General features: G+C 38.2%; 1 protein-coding gene across 1 annotated transcript in view; it reads left to right on the top strand.

Annotated features, from left to right (window-relative positions):
* Positions 1 to 20730, top strand: part of LOC107045193 (protein capicua homolog) — a 50399-nt gene that overhangs the window by 23030 nt on the left and 6639 nt on the right. Inside the window, exons 2-14 of the mRNA XM_015267360.1 lie at positions 3321 to 3609; positions 5935 to 6957; positions 7045 to 7293; positions 7423 to 7519; positions 8657 to 9923; positions 11094 to 11370; positions 11652 to 11732; positions 12836 to 13119; positions 15263 to 15673; positions 16161 to 16473; positions 16631 to 16944; positions 18265 to 18490; positions 19668 to 19874. Of these exons, the coding sequence (XP_015122846.1) occupies positions 5955 to 6957; positions 7045 to 7293; positions 7423 to 7519; positions 8657 to 9923; positions 11094 to 11370; positions 11652 to 11732; positions 12836 to 13119; positions 15263 to 15673; positions 16161 to 16473; positions 16631 to 16944; positions 18265 to 18490; positions 19668 to 19874 (4729 nt within the window). The 5' untranslated portion in view covers positions 3321 to 3609; positions 5935 to 5954. The remainder of the gene's footprint in view (positions 1 to 3320; positions 3610 to 5934; positions 6958 to 7044; positions 7294 to 7422; positions 7520 to 8656; positions 9924 to 11093; positions 11371 to 11651; positions 11733 to 12835; positions 13120 to 15262; positions 15674 to 16160; positions 16474 to 16630; positions 16945 to 18264; positions 18491 to 19667; positions 19875 to 20730) is intronic.

The raw sequence follows: 20730 nt of genomic DNA, 5'->3' as shown, positions 1-20730 counted from the left end.
AACTCCTACTTATTATAAACTATAACAATCGTCTCTACACTGTTAGAAATTTCTTTGAAATTTCAGTCACAGCGTCACCTGAATTTTCGATATTGTGCGTTTGAATTCAATTTGAAATGAAAGTGTTCGCACATTTCTCATTCATCTTGAAAATTAAAAAAAATTTTTTTTTTATGTTAAACAATCATCGATTTTTCACTGAAACACTGTTAGAATTTTTTTGAAATTCTATGGAAGCTATTATTATTAAAAACTATTAACGTTTTCAGTGTTTTTCAGTGCCGTATAGACGGATGAAGATTTAAAAAATTAACTGATTCGTTAATGAAGAAATATACAGAAATTTCATGTAACTTTGTCATTGCTAAAAATTTTAAGCTTTTTCACTTGAAATTTCAAGAGTAATTTTCCAACAGTATACAACGTCCAACAATTTCAAAATTTCACCGTGGTCTCCCCTCAACTCGGAACTGAATCAGAACCCAGCTGACAATTTACCGCTGAATTTCCGCATGTTTACCGTTCTTGCCTGGGATGATATCCGTAAAAATTATTCCCTGGAAAGGAGGCGAATTTAATCCCGGTTAGCAACATCCCTTCGTTTTATTTGCAGACAACAAGAGTTCCAATCCAAGCACACATCATAATCGTGTCTAGTGGTTATTCTTCAGGTGATTCCAGAAAAAACAAATGCGTTCATAAGCTACACTGTTAGAAATTTTTTTTAATTTCATGGAAGATATTATAGTAAATCTCATGAGAGTGACATTGAATCGGATTTAGAGAAAATATGGTTATGAAATTTCAATTTTCAAGTAGAATTCACGGAAATTCGTGAGTTTTCAGTGGTAGTGAGATGGAAATTTCACAACTTGCATGAATCTTCAGTGTAGCATGAATATTCAGAAACAACATGACATGAATTTTCAATTTTTTTCTGAATTTCCCTGATTTTTCTCAATTTTCACAGAATAATTGAACTGAAAAATCAAGTATTCTATTGATTTCCAGATCATTTGAAAAGAAAATCAATGGAATATTTGATTTTTCAATGACAAGATTTTCTGAAATTTCAGTCGAACTTGGACACGATAAAATTTTCCGGAATTTAGCACGGACAATGCAGGCGAAAATTTTTAACAGTGTATGAAACTCACTGGCACAACGATGCAACGTCCGGAAAAATTACCGCATTTCCAAATATCTATTGCCGGACACATCTAATCAACCGAATGCCCTCCACTTTCCCGAGTGTTCGACGACTAAATTCTCCACCCAAGCATGAATAAATCCGATAGAAAAGGAGCTGAAAAAAAACACCCAAAAAATAAATATAAATATCCCAAAAAGAACTTATCCAGTAATACCCCGGACCGCCAAAATTGCTCTTCAACTCCGAAACAAATACCTGAAATTCCCGAGAGTCCTGAACAAAAAAAACGAAAATCATTTGAATCCGAAGAAGAGCATAAAAAAATGCCCACTTTGAATTCTTCATTCTTCTCATCTCCATCATTTCAGCCCCACAGTACGTCTTATATACCTGGGGTTCTCGTTCGAGTGGACGTGAACGAGAGAGAAGAGCGAAAGAATGAGGCACAATGATCGAAAAGAAGAGGAGAACAGAGTGTAAGTGAGTGACTGAGACAGAATGAGATTGTGAGCCCGAGAGAGTGAGACGGCGAGTTAGTGCCGGTGGTAGTGGGCGCGAAGACAGCTTGAGGCCCCTTGGTATGAACAAACCGACACTGGTTGTAGCTTGAAAACGAGTAAGAGAGAGAGGAATGCAAGCGTCACAGTATATACCCGAGGCCGTTGCTGCCTGAGCTGACTCACAGTGAAAGAGACGACGACGACGCTGAGACTTGTTGGTAGAATCGAGTGGAGGTTGCTCGTTTGCCCAAAGGTGGTGGCTTCCCTTCCCCATCCTCATTTATTTTTTTTCTCACTTCATTGTTGTTTTCCCGCCCTCCCCCCTCCCCCCCTGAGCCGCGAGGGGCCAATGTCTCCTCTGTTGCCCTCAGTGTCAGTTCAGCTTTGGTCCTGAGAGCTTCATCTTGACTGGAGCTAATTAAAAATAAATTTACAAGTCAAGGCGAATTATTGTGATGCAAGTATCGCAATCATCAATGAGTTCAATGAGTTAGTTAAAGATTGGTGGAAGAAATGTGAAACAAATAGTGGGGATTTCAACGGGGTAATGGACTGTTATGCATCTCGTGCTAGAATTAATGTTGAATTTGAAGTTTTAAGTTGAAGTAGTGTCACGAATTGCGGATACACTTGGTGCGATTGCGAGAGGACGGAGAGGGTTGAAAAAAAACACGTGTTCGCCACTTCTCAGCCGGTGTGGCTCTGATCATTGTACCGAGTTCTCTTCCCATTTCTTCATCTATTTCACCCTCGTATTCTTGCTTCCCCCCCCCCCCCCGGTGTGCACTCGTCTCATCTCGTTTGATTCTATTTTGTGTGTAACTTGTATCAAGTAGATATAAATATGTACATGGGTGTCGATTACGCATGTGTTGGTAGCCCATTCTTTTGCTCCTTTTTTCAAACGTATATGTGCTACCTCGGCGTGACTGTTGCGCCGATCATTCGTTCGACCGCCGGCGTCGATCCTTGCTCAAGCCACGGCACTTGCTCCGGGACTGTAGCATCGAGGATCTATATATCACTCGGCTTCGATTACATTTATTGATCCTACTGAGCTTTCGATCATTGACGTTACCCCCGCTCAGCTCTAATTGACCCGTCGAACTCGTGTCTTCAAGTTTTCCCCTCCGCACTCGCTGATCATCAGTGGGTCGATTGACAAATGTCATGAGAGGGTTGATTTTGCGACCGATAGTGTTAAAATTGCTTTAGGAATTTTTCGGAAGCAACAGCGATGAGTTTTTAAAGTTTTCGATATAATCTGATACCTTGTTTCGGAAATTTTATCGCTTGAGTATTTCTAATTGTGTGGGTGCGCATGGATATAATTTACAAATGTGAGTTTAACGCACACTCATTTAACCGGCTAGTGATGCCCGCGATCATGCTACATGAGTGTATGTGCGAGATATCTTTGTGGAACTCGTGTAAATGTACCAGACCAATTCTACAGGTGCAAAAACCTGCGGAAAAAAATTTTTTTTTCTTTACATTTTTTTTTTCACACCATTCATTAGTTTTTTTATTACTCCTTACATTCCAATTACCGAGCACGTTGTTACAGCGCGAAATTATATTCACGTTTAATTTCTGCATATTCTATTGGTAGAATTAATTACAGATTCGTAGGGAAATTCTTCATTCATTCATCCCTTTGTTCGCAGAGTTTTCAATCGAAAAGTGGAGTAAATAAGAGAGCCGAGTGGTCCTTGGACCGCGTGTAGAAACGTTGGAGGAGGATGCTTGGCAGCTGGAACTGGCGAGAAGACTTGGAGTTGGGAGTTGCCAAGGGTATTGTTGTTAAAACGATTAAAATTAACGTGAGAAGCGAGAGTCCAGACTCTACGCATCCCGTTCCCGACAGCCGGGTGCTGAGGTATGCACCCAGCCGGTGTCAAACCACCATCAAATCGCCGAATACCGGTCTCCAGCCTCCTCGCGACTGTATGGACTGTAAGTAATTATTGCGTAATAATAACCGCATAAAATTTTTACTTTTCAATTCTCAATTTTTGGAATTTATTCGATTTTTTCTATTGAAAGACAAGGATAGAAATCGAATTCATGGGTATTCGTTCATTGTTCGAAAAAATATATCGATTTTAAAACTTCCCGGAGACATTGAAGAATTACATTATTTATTTCCTAACGTCCACGTTATTTTGCTTTTTTTCATTTCTTCTCGTTACAATGAGATCATAAAACTTGAAAATATTCATGTGCTTCTTATATTTGAAGAAAAACAGTAATTCCAAGTTCCCACCGACATAAATGAAGAAAAACAAGTTTTTCGATCTCTTTTTAAGAATTTTCAGTCTTCAGTCCATGATTTTTGCTATTCAATGCCGTTCATTATATTCATCATTCTATCAAACGACAAGGATAGAAATTGAAATGATGGGTATTCTTTCATTATTCGAACTGATATTTGATGGGGTTATTCGTCGGTAGGGCTGTAAAAGGTGCAGTTTTACAGTTGCCGAAAAGATATATATTCAGAATAAAAATGAATCGAATTAAAATTGAATGAAAAGGCGAAAAAAATAAAATAAGATAATATAGTATAAATCAACCTAGCGACGGGCGCGAAGCGCCCGTTCGCTAGTATTGGGTTAACTAATGATTCAATCATAATGATTCTTGAAAAGTTGTGGCTGAAATTGCTTTTTAAATGTTTTCTAACGGTTCCATATCTAGATTTATATTACAACCTGCAAAGTTTAAATAATAAAAGCATTGTAAAATGTCCGAAAACGTAGGGTCTGATGGGGTTCAAATGAAAACTCTGATATTCGACTACAAAAGTAGAAAAGCATTTCACTGGAGAAAATATAGCCAAAGTACTTGGATATCCTTAATTGAAAATTTAGTGTAATTTGGTACTGAATATTCATGTTTTCATTGGAAATTCAAGGAAATTAGAGAATTCTAGTCTTCCTGCTACTAAAAAATCTCAAATTTCATGACATTATTCCCCTTAAATCGAATTCAATATCATTCTCCTGAAAATTACTGGTCAACTGTCCCCTGAAAATTAATTTTTTTTTCTAATATTCAATCCTTCATTAGGTGTTTTCATCTCCTTGAAAATCCAAAACATTCAGAAGTTATTTATGCAAAGCAAAAAACTAGTAGAAGTTTTGATTCAAATGAAATTCATTTCACAAAAAAATTTATAAAAAATTTGCAAGAACATTCGCTCCTTATGAAATCGAGACGTTGTGGCCCCACTTGTTTTTTCCCCAGAACTGGCCACGCGCTACGCGTGCTTATCATTTACTATGCGTGCCAGATAATACTGTATTTTTTTCTATAAAACTATTATTTCATGAGACATGAGCCACGATAACCTTTTGGCAAATCCATGGCGCTCGGTCGTGATGACCCATGGCAATAATCCTATGACTGTGGCCATGGAAATTTGTCGTAAGCAAAAACTATATGTTTCTAATCGATTGACAATGGATAGGAACAAAATGAGAGTTTCCATGATGAATCTGGTGTTCGACCAATAAATGTGTAGTCTGTATTATATTATACATACTATATATATATATATAAACAATAGGTTTTACATATGTAAGGGAGGGTGGGGCAAAATGCGCACTTGACATTTTCTGAGATGTTCATAACTCAAAAATGAATTCAGCAATTTAGTTCAGTCTGAACTCATCACAAAGAGCACGAATTACACTTCATAAGGAAAAAAATTATCCCGTTTCATCAACAGTTCAATTAATTTTTAACGCTTTAAAAAAGTCAAGTGTCTGGCCATATTGCTCGACTCTTCCCTGTGTAATTCATTTTTAACTAATTAAAACTGTAAAAAATTGCAAGACAGTAACATAATTTTTGCTGTCATAAAAAAATATGAAATATGCAATACTATCTTTGAAATTTTTGGTATAGTTTTTTAAAATTTTAAAATTGAAAGCTAAGAAAGTAATTCCTACTGTCATTAAAAAAAAGTACATTACTCCAAAAGTCGCTGCACTGGATTAAGAAAAAATGACTTCGTCCACCCTTAACCCTTAAGAGGTCGTGCTTTTCTATCATCTCACTCGCTCTATAATGACACCCTATTTGCGTTTGGTTTAGCGTGGATTCCCTCACGATGCGACCCCTCAAGGGTTAATATTCTTCCAAAACTGAATTCACCTGACTGACGACAATGACAGAGTCTTCCCTGAATTCCTTTGAATCAATTAATTCAATTAATTTCTTCAAAAAGCTAATTAAATTAATTTTTAAATTAATTCCTTTGAATTTTCTTTGCAGAGCAGCGTGAGGTGGCAACGATGCTGACGGCACACCCCGAGATGCACGAGAAGCGTGACGGCCTTGGGGGGGTTCAGTACGTAAGTGTTGGCGGTGGTGGTGGTGCAACGATGGATGAGAAAACAGATCAGCCACAGCCGCCCCCGCCACCGCCGCAGCGTGATCCCTCAGATCCCACGATGAGCGCTAAAAAAATTCCAAAGAAAAGAAAATTCGATCCGTCCGAACTCGAGGACATGGACAAAGTGTGTAACGTCGTCAGTAATTTTGGCAGTATGATGAATTTACGTCAGACACTGCCACAAGTACAGTCATCATCTGGAAGCCATCAGTTACACCCACCATTGGCAATGACACAGCAGCCGCACCAGCATCAGCAGCAGCAACAGCAGCAGCAGCACTCACCACATCTATCGCCAAATCATCAGCAGAATAAAACAATGGTAACAGAGTGCTATCCTCTAGTGCAGAGTGTCGTTGTTCAGCCACCACCTCAGAGTACAGCGGTCGACTATTCACTGCGTGATGAGCCACCACGTCAACGTCCAAGGCCCTCAACAATTACGATTGATCTCAGCGAGTGGCAGAACCACCGCGTATTAGCTTTAAGGGACACACGTTATTATCCTGGTGTTATTAGAAACGCTGGCCATGGTGAGGTTTATATTGAATTTGATGGTGAAGGTAAATTAGTGAGATATACCGATGTACTTGGTGCTGGTAAATACGATATTATTGCTGATGCTAGCCCATCAATTGGCCAAGTTAAATTGGACGCAACAGTGTGCATTAGATGTCCAACAAATAGTGGTTTAGATACTATGACTAATGTATTTGTTAAGGGGAGTGTGTGCAACATATTGACTGGACCTCATCGTTTTGTTGTTAAATTTCAACGTGATGATGAACAGTGTGAGAGTTTTGTGGTTAAAAGGGCGGATTTAAGGCTGTTCAGGCCACCCTGGTGGGATGAACTTGAAGAAGGACTTGGGGAGTCTGAACCTATGAGGATTGATCCTGTTGGTGAGTTAATTCAAACTTTTTATTTATTTCACTTTGTACAATAATTTATTCCTGGAGTGTCTACCATGTTTTGTCTCGGCGGTTTAGATCATGGATTCAGAAATTCTGTTGAAGTACCGGTTGCCGGATCCATTCATCCACTTCATACGCCCCACATGCCCTCCCACAATGACTCCGTCGGTTATTATCGTACAACAGGTACGAGTCCCCTCATGACACTAGGTACACCCGGACACTCTGCAAACACAACGCTGAGCAATGGGAATCGACCTTATGATGATCTAGAGAGTGACGACGATCTCGATAGGGAAGACATTACATTTCCCTCTGATGCAGGTTAGACGATACTTTAATTCACGAATCGCTTTATTATCGTCGTTCACTCTTTTTTGTTACCTCCATTAGCCTGAGTTATTTATCAGGCAGTGTAAGGATGTATTTAACTGACAGATGCAAAATTATCAGGGAGCAGTAAACGAAGCAGTATACAGAGTCGAGGGAGCAACAGTAGTTTGATGGAACAGCGTAGTATAACTCCACGTTCACAGGCGGCCACACCCAGGTACAGAACAATAATTCAGCTGTTGAGTGGCATAAGGAGATAATTACTCCATTCATGGACCCATCCGAACGCATGAGAAAGTTTCGATGAAAATTTTTTTTTCCGATACTATTTCTCTCTTCCATGCTGGCGTATTTTTTCATCATATATGGACAAAAATATCGATTGGCACATTCATTTTTTGGTAAAAACAATGCAGCTCTCTGAGAAAACAGGGAAACACGAAAATTTCGGAAAAATAAAATTTTTGGCGCACTGTTTCTCTGTTCCGTGATGGCGTATTTTTATTTTTTTATATGGACGTCTTCTATCAGAAACAGTATTTTTCTATACTGCTTCTGACGATTCCTCGGCTGGGAATTGGTATTGCATACCTCCCAAACTCAGAAACTTGAAAATCACTACAAAAAAATCTTTTTCCAGGGCTGTTGCGATGGGGTTTTTTACTCGTGTGGCGTTGGCGTCCGAGCCGAAGGCGAGGACTGGCCAATCACACGAGTGAAAAAGCCCATCGCAACAGCCCGGAAAGAAATATTTCCGGGCTGTTGCGATGGGGAAAAATTTAGAATTTAGATTTAGAGTAAAAAAAGATAAAAACGTAAAAATTCTTCGAAAAATCGATCTTGGACCTTTGTCAGGGTTTTTGCGATTTTTTTATCTTAAAACACGAAGAGAAACAAAAATTTTCTTTTTTTGTTCGTTTGAAACCGATGCGCCGTTCCGAAGTTTTCATAAAACAACATTCTTTTCTTCACATTATAAATCGGAAACTTGGATCGATCGAATCATAGCCATCCTACTTGAGTCAATGAGTAAGAAATACTTGAATCGAGTAAAAAAGAACGCTTGAATACTTGAATACTTGAGTTGTGATAAAAGTACTTGAAAACTTGACTAAAGACGAGACTTTATATAGCTTTTCACGTCTTGTGACGTCACAGGATATTGTTGGATAGGATTTTGGTGTAGCTGGGGGGGAGGGGGGCTGGGTGAATCTTGATATTAATTTACTGGAAAACATTACGTCAAAACTGTTTCCACAATATTTATCTTAATGTTTCAAAAATTATCCATTATTATCCCATAAAATTCAAATTAACAATTTGTTAATTATTAATCGAGATCTTGCCTCCACAGATCTCAGGCGGCGACGCCACACAAATACAAAAAGGGTGATGTAGTGGTAACGCCAAACGGAATTAGGAAAAAATTTAATGGCAAACAATGGCGAAGATTGTGCAGTAAAAAGGGCTGCTCGAAGGAGAGTCAAAGGCGTGGCTATTGTTCGCGTCATCTCTCATTGAAGGGTTCAGAGCTACGAGGCCCAACAAGCACATCCCACGGTGGTGGCGAAGAAACATCTCGTGATTCCGATACATCACCGAACTACGGTGATCGACGTATGACAGGGCGATTCGATCAGGAGGAAACAGAGGCAGCAAATATGCTGGTATCCCTGGGTAGCTCGCGCTCGGCAACACCAGCCTACTCGTCACCAACCGCCCACTCTTCAATTTCACCCTGCATCAGTCAATCCCCAGTGCCGCCCCTTGGATTAAACCAAAATAATGTTTTCATGCCAATATCGAGTCCAGCAGCCCACCACGCAGCCTCCCTCATATCACCGGGTGCAAAGTGGAAGCATTCACCAACCCAGTCACATTTTGCTGTGCAATATCAACAGCAAGTGATAAAACCCGAGCCAAATCGTATGGTAAGGCCAAATAGACCAGCACCAACAGCGCCAGCGCCAGCACCTGCGCCAGCCCCAGCCAGCATTGGGACAAGTGTCATACGTATATCGCCAGTTGGAAGGAGCATGCCAACGCAAAATTTAACACTATCCTGGTCTGAACAGAGTCCGCCACCGCGACATCCCTCAGTCGTAACATCCATGGCTCAACAGCAGGCCCAACAACAACAGGGAATTATCCTCCAGCATGCACTCACCTCGAACAATGGTTTTGCAACTCATCCCGATATACCCGAACAAAATCCCCAACTTTTGAAGCCACCCCATTCCCCGCATATCCCGCTGTCTGCCCCGCCTCCCCAAAATTTGAGCCTCAAGACCCAAGAATTACCGGTTGACTATGCACAACACCAGGGCCAACCAATCTACGTTATGCAAACGCATATACAGCCACAGCCACAAGCGGTTGCACCCACGCAATCGCAGCAACAAATATCTCAGGTGCCTCAGCTTGATAAAAAATATTTAGTGATTAAAAATGGGAATGAAGTGCCATCATCTGGGCTTGTTGGCAGTCAGGAGGATAAGTACAGACAAGGAATGTTGAATCATCTCGGGCAGATGCAAACACTTGCAGGAAATGCGTGTCAACCGCAGGCGCAGGCCAGTGTTAGTGTTGGGCATGTTGAGAAGATGACGATAATACCACAGGTAACGTAACTCATGTAATCAGATAAGGTCTAGCTTGTTTTTTAAATGAAACCAGTTTTTGAATTTTTAATAAATTCCGGGGGGGGGAAGCTTTCTTCCTCCATAGTGATTCTATCTCGTAACGGTCGTAAATTATGGCAAAAATAGAATCAAACGTTGAATGCTGCAGTGAAAGAAGAAAATTTAAGAATGGTGATTCAGAAACACAAACGGTTAAACAATTTTTTTTTTCAAGGATAGACAGAATTTATTTATTATTCAGTTATTTATCTCTTTCGTATTGATAAAAACTTGAATGCACCAACCCGAGTTCATTATATTCAGAAATTAAATGGACAATATGCATCGAATGCAGCAGTTAGTATGAGTTTGTATAGGACTTGAAGTTTTAATCTGCATTTGCCTGGGCGTCCCAGATTTTTTATGGCCATTGGATTCAGTATATTTTTCCACACTTCCCTGTATTTCGAGTTTTTTTTTTTGGACACTTCCTGTAAGTGAATTATCCCTTGAAAATGAATCCCATAAGAGACCGTACATAAGAAAAAATTTGTTCATTTTATTTCAACAAAGCTACTGCAAGTGGTTTTTCTTAATTATCATAAATGGTGCTACTATACTTTACTACGCCTTTCACATTAGAGGGTTAATTAAATTCAAATTACGAATTGTGCAACACTGAAAAAAATAAATTTCAATTTGAGACGTACGATCTCAAATTGAGACTTTCGAAAGTCTCAACTTGAGACATTCAAAAGCCTCAATTTAAGACTTGCAAATCTCAATTTAAGATCTTTGAAATCTCAAAATACGATTTTTTTTGTCAGTTTGACACTCGTGGGAAGCATGTTCTTTGCATTCAGTATATTTTTCCACATTTCCCTCTATTTTGTTTTTTCGTTTTGGAGACTTCCAGTGAGTGAATTATCAATTAAAAAATGAATTCCATAAAAGTCCGTCCATAAGAAAAAATTTGTTTATTCTATTTCATCAAAGCTACTGCAACTAGTTTTCTTAATTATCGGAAAGATTGCTTTCACGTGCTCCCTCATCAGTCTGAAAAACTACAGAATATTCCTGGAACATGAAAAAGTTAAACTTAATTAAATTCAAATTATGAATTACGCCACAGTAATTTTCTACTTAATTTTCATGTCTTTTTATCTTCAGGCTACTAAAATTGGGCTTCACATATCATCTCATCCGGAAGTGCAGAGAAATTCATCACTGCAACAACAACAACAACAACAACAACAGCAGCAGCAGCACCAACAGCAGCAGCCACTCTCAACGAGCGTTGTAATGTCCACTGCAACGGCAGTAACAAACACTTTAACACCAACTAGCGTCTTCCAGCATGTTATCGTTCAACCGAGCCATTTGGCTCAAGCACCAAAGGGAGGATTACAATCGAGGGAGGACAGTGGAAAGACCAATGGAGTTGTCTGTGAGTATATTTTCATGTTTTATCGGTTCATTTATTAAACGACAACATCATTCAGTTGATTAGACTGATTCCATTCGTGATAAAATTACAATCATATTATTTTTGCGTCTGCGATTGAGATGGTAATCCACCTCTCAGCTAGATCTTGACCCATGTAGTAATTCTCCTGCATTAAAACATCTTGATAAAATAGAATTCAATTGTTGAGTCGATTTATCGCGTAATGGAAGCACCGCTTATCGTCAATAAGTTTTTATGACTAAATGGTAAGGATTTCACAGATGGCAGCCACGATGTTCCACCTCTATACCAGCCCCATCCCCCGCCATTGCTCAACAATTCAATGCGCAACTGGAAAAAAGGTTTGAATCCGATGTATAATAGAAAATGAGAATATCCATACTGGTGCTTGTTGCAGGCTTTATTATGATGGTGGTATACGGTTATAACTGCATTCATGATCTTCTTTCTCTCACTACTCCACGTGAATTCCCCTCGTCATATTATGTGCACCAGTCTTCCAGTTGACATCCTCGCTTGACCCCTCTTGTCCATGTTTATCTTGGTTTAATTATTCGTTTGTAGATATGATTGAAATTTGATGGGATTGTCATGGGTGGTGGCTAAGAATAACTAATCATAGAATAAGAATATCGATTCATTCCATATGCAATATAAATTATAATACTTCTCACATATTGTTTCTCATCGCTCAATTCTGTAATTAAAATGAATGGGAAAATTGGATAATGGAGAATTCACAAATACGAAGTGATTCGAACACCCAAAAAAACATTTCTCGATTTAATCTGGAGTCTCTACTCTGAGTAGGATTGAATCATCATCTTGGATCGAGTATCTCAAAGAAAATGTCAAATCAAATTGGTAACTTAATTGAATTAGAGCTCGACTTCAATCTAGTACAAAAATAAATCGAGTAGAATGCATACTTAATTCTTTTTGAAATGCTATAGTTTCTTGAATTGAATTATTTCCATGGAAAATAAAATTCATCACCTTTGAGATGAGCCTAGACTGGACTCAATTGATGAATTCTTTTCTGAGTTATGAAGATTGAAAAAAAAATTGAAGTGTCCATTCTATTTTCATAGAATAATCCCTTGATACACAAAATGAATCGGAAAATCGGATGGATCAAATCGTACTTTTTACTTGAATCAAATAAAACAAATACTGGAATCAAGAAATTTTTTTTTGGTGCATTTTGATCCTTTCTATTCTCATTAGTTACAGAAAATATCTCTATTAACCATGCACTAACACCATCAAATTCTCCAGGAAGTGTGAAGTCTCTTCTCTTCTGTACTTCTATCTTCATCTCTCCAATGATTATCAGAGAGTACTGCCGAGTTTCCTCTTCCCCCTGTCTCTCCTCCCTCTCTCATTGCCACACGCTACTAACCACATCCATCTCAACTAACCCAAAAAATTAATTTCATTGCAGCTTTTTCCTGGCAGACGACAGTACTAGATCAGCCCGAAGTGAGTCCACCACCGTCAGCGCTGAGTCCACCGCTGAGTGCACCACCGATACCATTGAGCATGGGGAATCCTGGTGATGAGCCGATTGGCCCTGGCCCGGATCCCATTACACCGGCTGAGGAGGAGGACGATGATGTTTTTGAGACTGAACCTACCACGCCTGCTGAGATCGAGGCTAATTCGAATAAACGACGAAGTCAATCACTGAGCTCATTGCACACCAAAGATCCACAGAGTCCGTTGAAGGTATTGATTTATCATAAATGTATCGTTTAGGGCATATCCCAACACAATCGGAGCCAAAAGTTGGACCCTATGGATTTCCGGGAAAAATTCTAAATAACTTAATTTATTGCAGTCTCATAAGTTATTGAGTTCTTATACTCTCATGTGTTATTGATGCAGGCAACAATAACTGTTTGAATCAAATAAGAAATGCTTTCATGAAATTCCCAATTTTTAGAGTTCAATATTGCAGAATCTATGTAGTACAAAATTTTACAAAAAAATCATGGTATTCGGAATTTATCAATCCATCACGAATTAGTTTTTTTTTGACGTGGATACGTCTATGGTTTCAATAAGGGGGGTCATTTTGGGAAACGGTCCTTATGTGCAGTGCCATCTATCGGAATTCTAGAAAATTCTAGATATTCCGAGGTAATTCGAGAAGTTTCTTGAAATTTCGAAAAAATTCAAGGAGTTTCTAGAAATTTCGAGGAAATTCAGGGGGTTTCTAGAAAATTCGAGGGAATGCAAGGAGTTTCTCGGAAATTCGAGAAAAAAAGAAAGACCATGGACGTATCCACGTACAATTACAGCTGTATCGAAGATACAGCCGCTTGCAATTTTTCTTAAATCGTAAGAATCGTTTTCTTATAAGATAGAAAAATCTAGTTCGGGGGGGTTAGAAGCCCGCATTTCATTATTATCTTTTATGTCGCGCCGTGCAATAAGTCGAGTTTATCGCACGCTGCGCTTCGCGCAGTTTCAACGAATGTGTGTACAGACCTCGCCTTCGGCTCGGCCTGTAAACTACACATTCGTTGAAAACGAAATTTGTGCCCTTGTACTCTAATGTACTATTAAACTGTGTAGTGAGCATTTGTTTCAAGAGCTGGGAAATATTATAACCATTTATTCATTATGATGGCGTCCGGTAGACGCGGCATCCATCCGGAAGCCATCATAATGAATAATAATATTGGCCGCGAAAGCCTCAAAACTCATATTATAACCATTATCTATAAAAAACATGGGGACAATCTTAAGAAAATAGTATATTTGGATACGATTGCGGGAAAGTGTTTTTGGGCTCGTGGGAGGTTTATAGCACGAGCCGAAGGCGAGTGATATAATCCCAAGAGTCTAAAAACACTTTTACGCACTCGTATCGAAATATACTGTTGCGCACAACCTCTGAATTTTACTAAAAGTGAGCTTTTCACGCGGGTGTTACAAAATAGTACATTTTGTCATTAAGCCGAAAAAAACTATTCTGACGAATATGATGAATAGCTGCAGTCATGAGCTAGAAAAAAGTTTTTTCAACCGCGTGACGGACAACATTTTTGGCCATAACGGACGTAGCTTACAGCTGGAATGATAAAAACACAACAATGAGTAGAGTAAATAGACCAATAAATAGCCAATTAAGGGGAATTCGAGATTTGTTCAGAGATCAAAAACCGATAAATCACCTAAAGAGCCAGCAATAGGTTCTATACCTAATAAAATATGTAAAGTATGAGAAAACCTGATTTGAAGTGGAAACAATGACGGAATAAATTATGAAATGCCCAATGAGTGGGATGTAGCCCAAGCACCAAATAGATAGACGACTGGATCGAGTGATAAATACTTTAAAAGTTAAAAATGAAAAGGTTCACCGTAGTACGATACACTAATCTTTTAATTGAAAAGTGGAATTAGCAGTACAACCCCTATTACATTATTTACAGAATACTTAAAAAAAACAGTTCAAAACGTCTACCTTTTGGCTGGTTCTATTTATTTGTTGTTTCTACTTACCCTGGGGAAATAATAAATAATGATGAAAGAAGTCCAACGTGGGTTTGAATATGATTTTACAGACATCTTCTGAAGAGATGAATTCTCAAAATTCCCCTATTAATCTAAACCATTGAAACTGTTGAAGTACTTGCCAAATAGTCTCAAAAAAATATTTATCTTCTCTGTTAAGAAAAAAAAATTTCAAAAGAAGATTGCATGCAAAAACTTGGAATAATGTTCGAACGCGAAAATTTAGTAAACCCAACTAATTCGTTACATCCGTTTTATTTTATTAAAAAATTAACTAACGATTCAATTGCTAATACTATCGTTTGCTACCACGTAGCGAACTGAAAAAAAACCTCCTGTTTTACAGACGAAAGACCGTATCCGCCGACCAATGAACGCCTTCATGATATTCTCAAAACGCCACCGAGCAGTTGTACACCAGAGGCATCCGAACCAAGACAATCGTACAGTGTCAAAGATCCTAGGTGAATGGTGGTACGCATTGGGGGGTGAGGAGAAACAGAAATATCATGATTTGGCCTCTGAAGTTAAAGAAGCACATTTCAAAGCACATCCAGACTGGAAGTGGTGCAGTAAAGATCGAAGGAAATCATCGACAACAAGTTTCAAAGGCAATGAACCAAGGGGAAAACTAAATAGTACGGGAGAGGAGATGGATATGGGACCACCCAGTGAGGAGATACCGTTGACGCCTCGTGCGTCTGATGACATTTATGTACCAGTAACTGCAGTCTACAGTGATACACCAAGTACAGAGGTAGTTATCATAGGTTGCCTGAGTTTTTTTCCCGTTGAAACATTCCCGTAAATTTTTTCCCCATCAGTCCTTTCTCTCTGCGAATTGTTCCCATTGAGAGTAATTTTTCTGACGAATTTTTTTCATGTGGGATTTTGTTTGGAGTTTTTCTTCAGAAAATGCTGATTGAATTCCTTTAGTAATAAATTATTCATGAAGTTCAGAAATTGTCGACTTCAAGAAAGTAATGGTTATTCCATTAAATAAAGATGAATTGATGTTGTGTTCGAATATGTGTCTAATTTCATATTTTCCAGGGAAATTTCACATGTTTTTTTTTCTTGGGGATATAGGAACTTTTGTGGGGAACATTTTTTCGGTGGAAAAAAATCCGTGAAGCGATAACATAAATAGTTTTTTTTGTGCAATTCTTCGCTGTAATTTTAGATTGGAATGTCTAAATGTCTGTATTAATCATCTGATTATTGCGTTTTCTTCACATTTAAAGACTGTGAATCAAGCACATTCGTCTCATCGACTTCCCGAGCCTCAACAACTAATGGATACCTCTGAGTCCTCCGTTAAACAGGAGGAAGACGGCAATGGCTCTGATGATGAACAACAAATGGTGATATGCGAGGATCCACAGCCAGACGGCGAGGCAAAAGTCAAGGATAAACCACCAGAGAGTGATAATGATGGACAGGACAAAGAGAGAGATGAGAAGAACTTTGGAGGGAGATTTTCACCTGTCGACGGTGGTAAAAGAGACGTCCAGGGAGTTAAAGCTGAGGTTACATGTCGGCCCAAGCCAATTAAAGGTAAAGAAAGTTGGAAACAATTGTCATAAAATTGTCGAGCAAATGTTTCACCGCAGAGAGGAAACTTTTACAAAGCTCCAGAGCTTAGCGTTTTTGCTTTTCCTTTTTTTAAAACTATTTCTGCATGTAAAAGAAATTATCCACTATGTGCCTACAGCCTCGCTCCCGTCGACAGGTATCGAAACGACCACCAAGTATCATCATGCATCCATTGATAAGGGCGGTACTGTCTCAGTGCTCTCCACTTATCCTTATCACAGTCCCGTTAATCCTACTGGTGTTTCGGGTTTTCAACCGAAGGGAGGTGCATTCATAACTATGCCAATATCACCTAAAGTCGTTAAACCAGAGCCAGTTAAGGGAGATCAGCAATATAGCACACAGTACTGTGTCAATAATCTTGTTGCTAATATACACACTGAAAATGGGAGGAGTGTACCTAAATTTGCAGCTGCATCTGTCTTACATTCGGTGAGTAAGAAATGGAATTTCATTAATTTCATTATTTTATGATGATGAGGGGTTAATCTCTCAAGGTGCCCTTTTGGCACTAACCTCACCGTGCACTAAACGGCAATGCGATTCACCAACTTCCAATACGCCAAAAATGATATCAGTAGCGAAGTGGTAAACTGGTATAAGCCGATTTTGACTATTGGCCAGTTTTCAATAAATATCTCGGAATCCAAGGGAGATAGCGAAATTGTTGTAGTATGCTTTTTTGTAGCTCTCAATTTGCTCTACAAAAAAGGTTATGACAAACATTTTGCTATTTCCCTTAGATTTTGAGCTATTCATTGAAAACTGGGCAATAGTCAAAATCGACTTGTACCGGTTTACTTCACTACTAATATAAAGTAGGAATAATCAAAGTCAAATTTGTCAAGTTCTATATTTTTCCGCCTGGCTCGAGAGGTTAATTCATTCTCTTGATTAATTTATTCAATAAATGGTGAATCAACTAACTAGCCCTTCAAAGTAGCATAACTTCAATTTTGAAGACAAAAATCTGAAATATATTCTAAACGGATGGTGATATGCATAAAAACATTCTGGTTGAGTCCGTGCTCAATTGGCAGCCTAGTATTATTGATAATAATTCATTTAAAAGTGGAAAAATAACAGAGACTTATGAGAAAATTAATTTTCTGAAATCAGAAAAAAAATTAAAATGGAGGAAAAATTGCAAAAAATTAGAAAGAAGTAAATAAAAATTCCATCTCTAATATGAAAATTATCGTCGGTGTCAAACTTTTCTGATAAATAATTAATGTTTCTGGGCACCTCGAATGTACAGCATACCTCAGTCAAATGAGCAACTATTGTTAAAGAAAATAATGGTAGAGAGAATTTGGTACATTAATTTCTTACTCTCGTCAAAGTTAGAATTCATGTGAGAAATTATCAATGATGAATAATTTTTTTTTCGGTCATCTAAAATTTATTTTTCACGTGGAGTTTGGATATACTGCTTTAAGAAAATCATCTGAAAGTTCTCGAGCATGTGCGAACACATCAAAGCAGTGAGTGATGAAACGTAAAAACGTTTCTTTTCCACATATTTTTAAAAATCAAATTGGACCATAAGGGGTGATTTTAGGACGAAATGTCGGATAATGTTTCGCAAAAATTTCTTCAGCTGTAACAAAACAATTGACATTTTTCAATGAAGTCGTTAAATTCACAATGTTCAATTCCATTGACGACGTTTGATCACTACACTGAGGATTCATAATCGTAATTAGAATAACAAAGAGAGAAGACAGAAAAAAATGGTAATAATACTAACAGATTGGAACGAAACCGATGATGGCACTGTTGAAGCAGCAGCCAATGCAATCTTCAACCGTCCATCGTGCCCAACCATCGGCCGTTCCCTTTCAACCCCCGATCACTCTTACATTACTCGATAATGATTTGGTGGCCGTTTCTAAACAACAGCAGGGTTCACAGTATCTTGGAACAACCACGCAACACCAGAGGATGTTTATACCTGGATTCCATATACCTATTTCTGGTGAGTTTGGCATTCAAGAGAATTTTCAACATTTATGAGCCTCTTTTGAATGTTGTGGAGATGTTCAATTGGGATCAAGGGATAAATTGGAGAAATAATATAACAATGTTCGTTAAGGATAATCGGGCGAGGAGGATATGTAGGAGATGAAGTGGAGGGGTTTCTATTGTTTTCCTTCAGAAAACCAATCGCTGAACAAAAAAATTTTTCCCATTCGGATTCAAAATTCAGGCAATATTAGGGAGTATCTGCGATTAAAAATTATTTTTGGAGCTAATCAAATTTATTTTTATCTGTTCCACGCATTGAATGGTTTTCAGATTGTTTTTTTTAATAAATGAAAAAATATTAATTCATGCGAAAAAGTGGCAACTTCGTCGGTAGTTTTTTTTTTCACCTGGAGCTGGTACCACTGGCTCAAGGGAGCCCCGATCACAACGCTTCATTGCTCCCTCTCAAGAGACGTTTAAATTGACCGCGGTACCCCCACCTGATCGGTACTGGGACGTTGCTACTCGTTTGGGCTGCGTGTGCAGAAATTTCATTTCTCAGTACTTTTTTCGCTATTATTAATAAACAATGCTCCTAGGCGACAATCTTTTTCACTCAAAAAATCATTGATCACATGTTCTAAATGTGTCTAAAGTTTCATGACTTTGGCTGCATTTTTTCCTTGGGTTTTGCAGTTTTTTTTGTGATTTCCATAAAATCACGGGTGAAATGACCACTTTTTCAAAAATTCATAATAAATTAGCCATGCTTCCCAGCAGTCTGAAACTTTCCACACGCATTTTCCATCATTTAGAGAATACGTAAAAAAATAGAAAAAAATGGCTGCTTTTTTTTCAACCTTTAATTATCCTTATTATTATCCTTAATTTATAATAGATGCGAGGTTTGTCACCGGAGTGAGAGTTGTTTTACTCTTTGTGATGCTCAATTGCAAGTTATGTCTTCCACATGACCCCTTTAGTTAATATTGCAACGACAACGTTGACTATGTGACGAGCCCCAAGAAACTAAAATATTTAGCGAAACGTCGCATCTATAACAAATTAATGAACGTTGTTATATTATTTCTCCAATTTTTCTCTTGATCGCAACTGAATATTGATGAGCATGGAGATGAGGCGCATAATTGATTGTGGAGATGGTAATGGTGAATTTTCAATTGCAGAGACTGGGAATCGTAATATAACTATACAGAACTTCGTTGCTGGCAACAAAGTTGATACCCCAAGTGTTATTGTTACGAAATCTTATCCTGTGACAACATCCTGTCCGAGCACCCCAAGTTATCGTGGAATTGGCCATTCTATCGCTAGGCTCGCTGAATCGGAGAAAAAAGATAACCCTGTAGTCACGAATCATGTTCATTTTTATGGTAAATTAATCCTTTTCAGTAGAGTTTATCTACAAAAAAAATGATGCATTTGTGGACATTCACATTATAAGGGCCCACTTTGTCGATTGCAGTTTCCGAGATACTTACGTTTTCAGGTCTACAACTTCCGTTTAAACCAATGCGGAATCTTATCAATATTGTTATATTTATTAAAGTAATAACTCGAGATAAATGGTAGAGGCGTATTTATTGACTGTTCTTCAGAATCCAAGATAAAAAAAAAGAGTAAATCGATCCTGAAGTTATCTCTCAACATTAGAATAACAATCATCAATCTTTTATTTTACAAAAGAGGGGAAAAGGATAAATTAAACCATTCGATTCCGTAACAATATTATAGGAGAATATATAACTCCATATCGACAAAGTGGTATGGTGGAAAATATGTCGAAAGCTCTTTTCCTAATTACTTTAAAATTAATTACGTTTAAAATTCAAATATAATGTCTTGACCGCGGGGGGGGGGNGGGGGGGGGGAGTGTCCATAGTTCATGACGCTTTGTGATGAAAGGGGCAAGGGATTATCTAGGTTGTGATGTCAAACCATATTTGTTTTCCAATTTTTGATCGAAAAAATCTGCCAATCCGAAATGCAATTTTGTTCTCGTCCGCTTTTCTCACGATTAAAACGAAGGTTTCACCAGTTCTTCGAACTATCCTAAAGATTCAAAGGAATTTTGAAATGGCAACAATCTAATAAGTTTTTAAGTATTCAAAGAGCATCGCATGAGAATTTGATTTTTCACGTAGTCATTTGCCTTTCTTTCCTTATGCTTATTTTTTCTAATTCAATTTTGTGAAGAAATTAAAATGTTTTCCATAAGTGGGGGGCGTA

This window comes from Diachasma alloeum, unplaced genomic scaffold (genome assembly GCF_001412515.2).
Source record: "Diachasma alloeum isolate Michigan unplaced genomic scaffold, Dall2.0 Dall_scaffold_00884, whole genome shotgun sequence".
Classification (NCBI taxonomy): Eukaryota; Metazoa; Arthropoda; class Insecta; order Hymenoptera; family Braconidae; genus Diachasma; species Diachasma alloeum.
The sequence above is the reverse complement of the archived record's forward strand: the minus strand, read 5'-3'. Positions and strand labels throughout refer to the sequence as shown.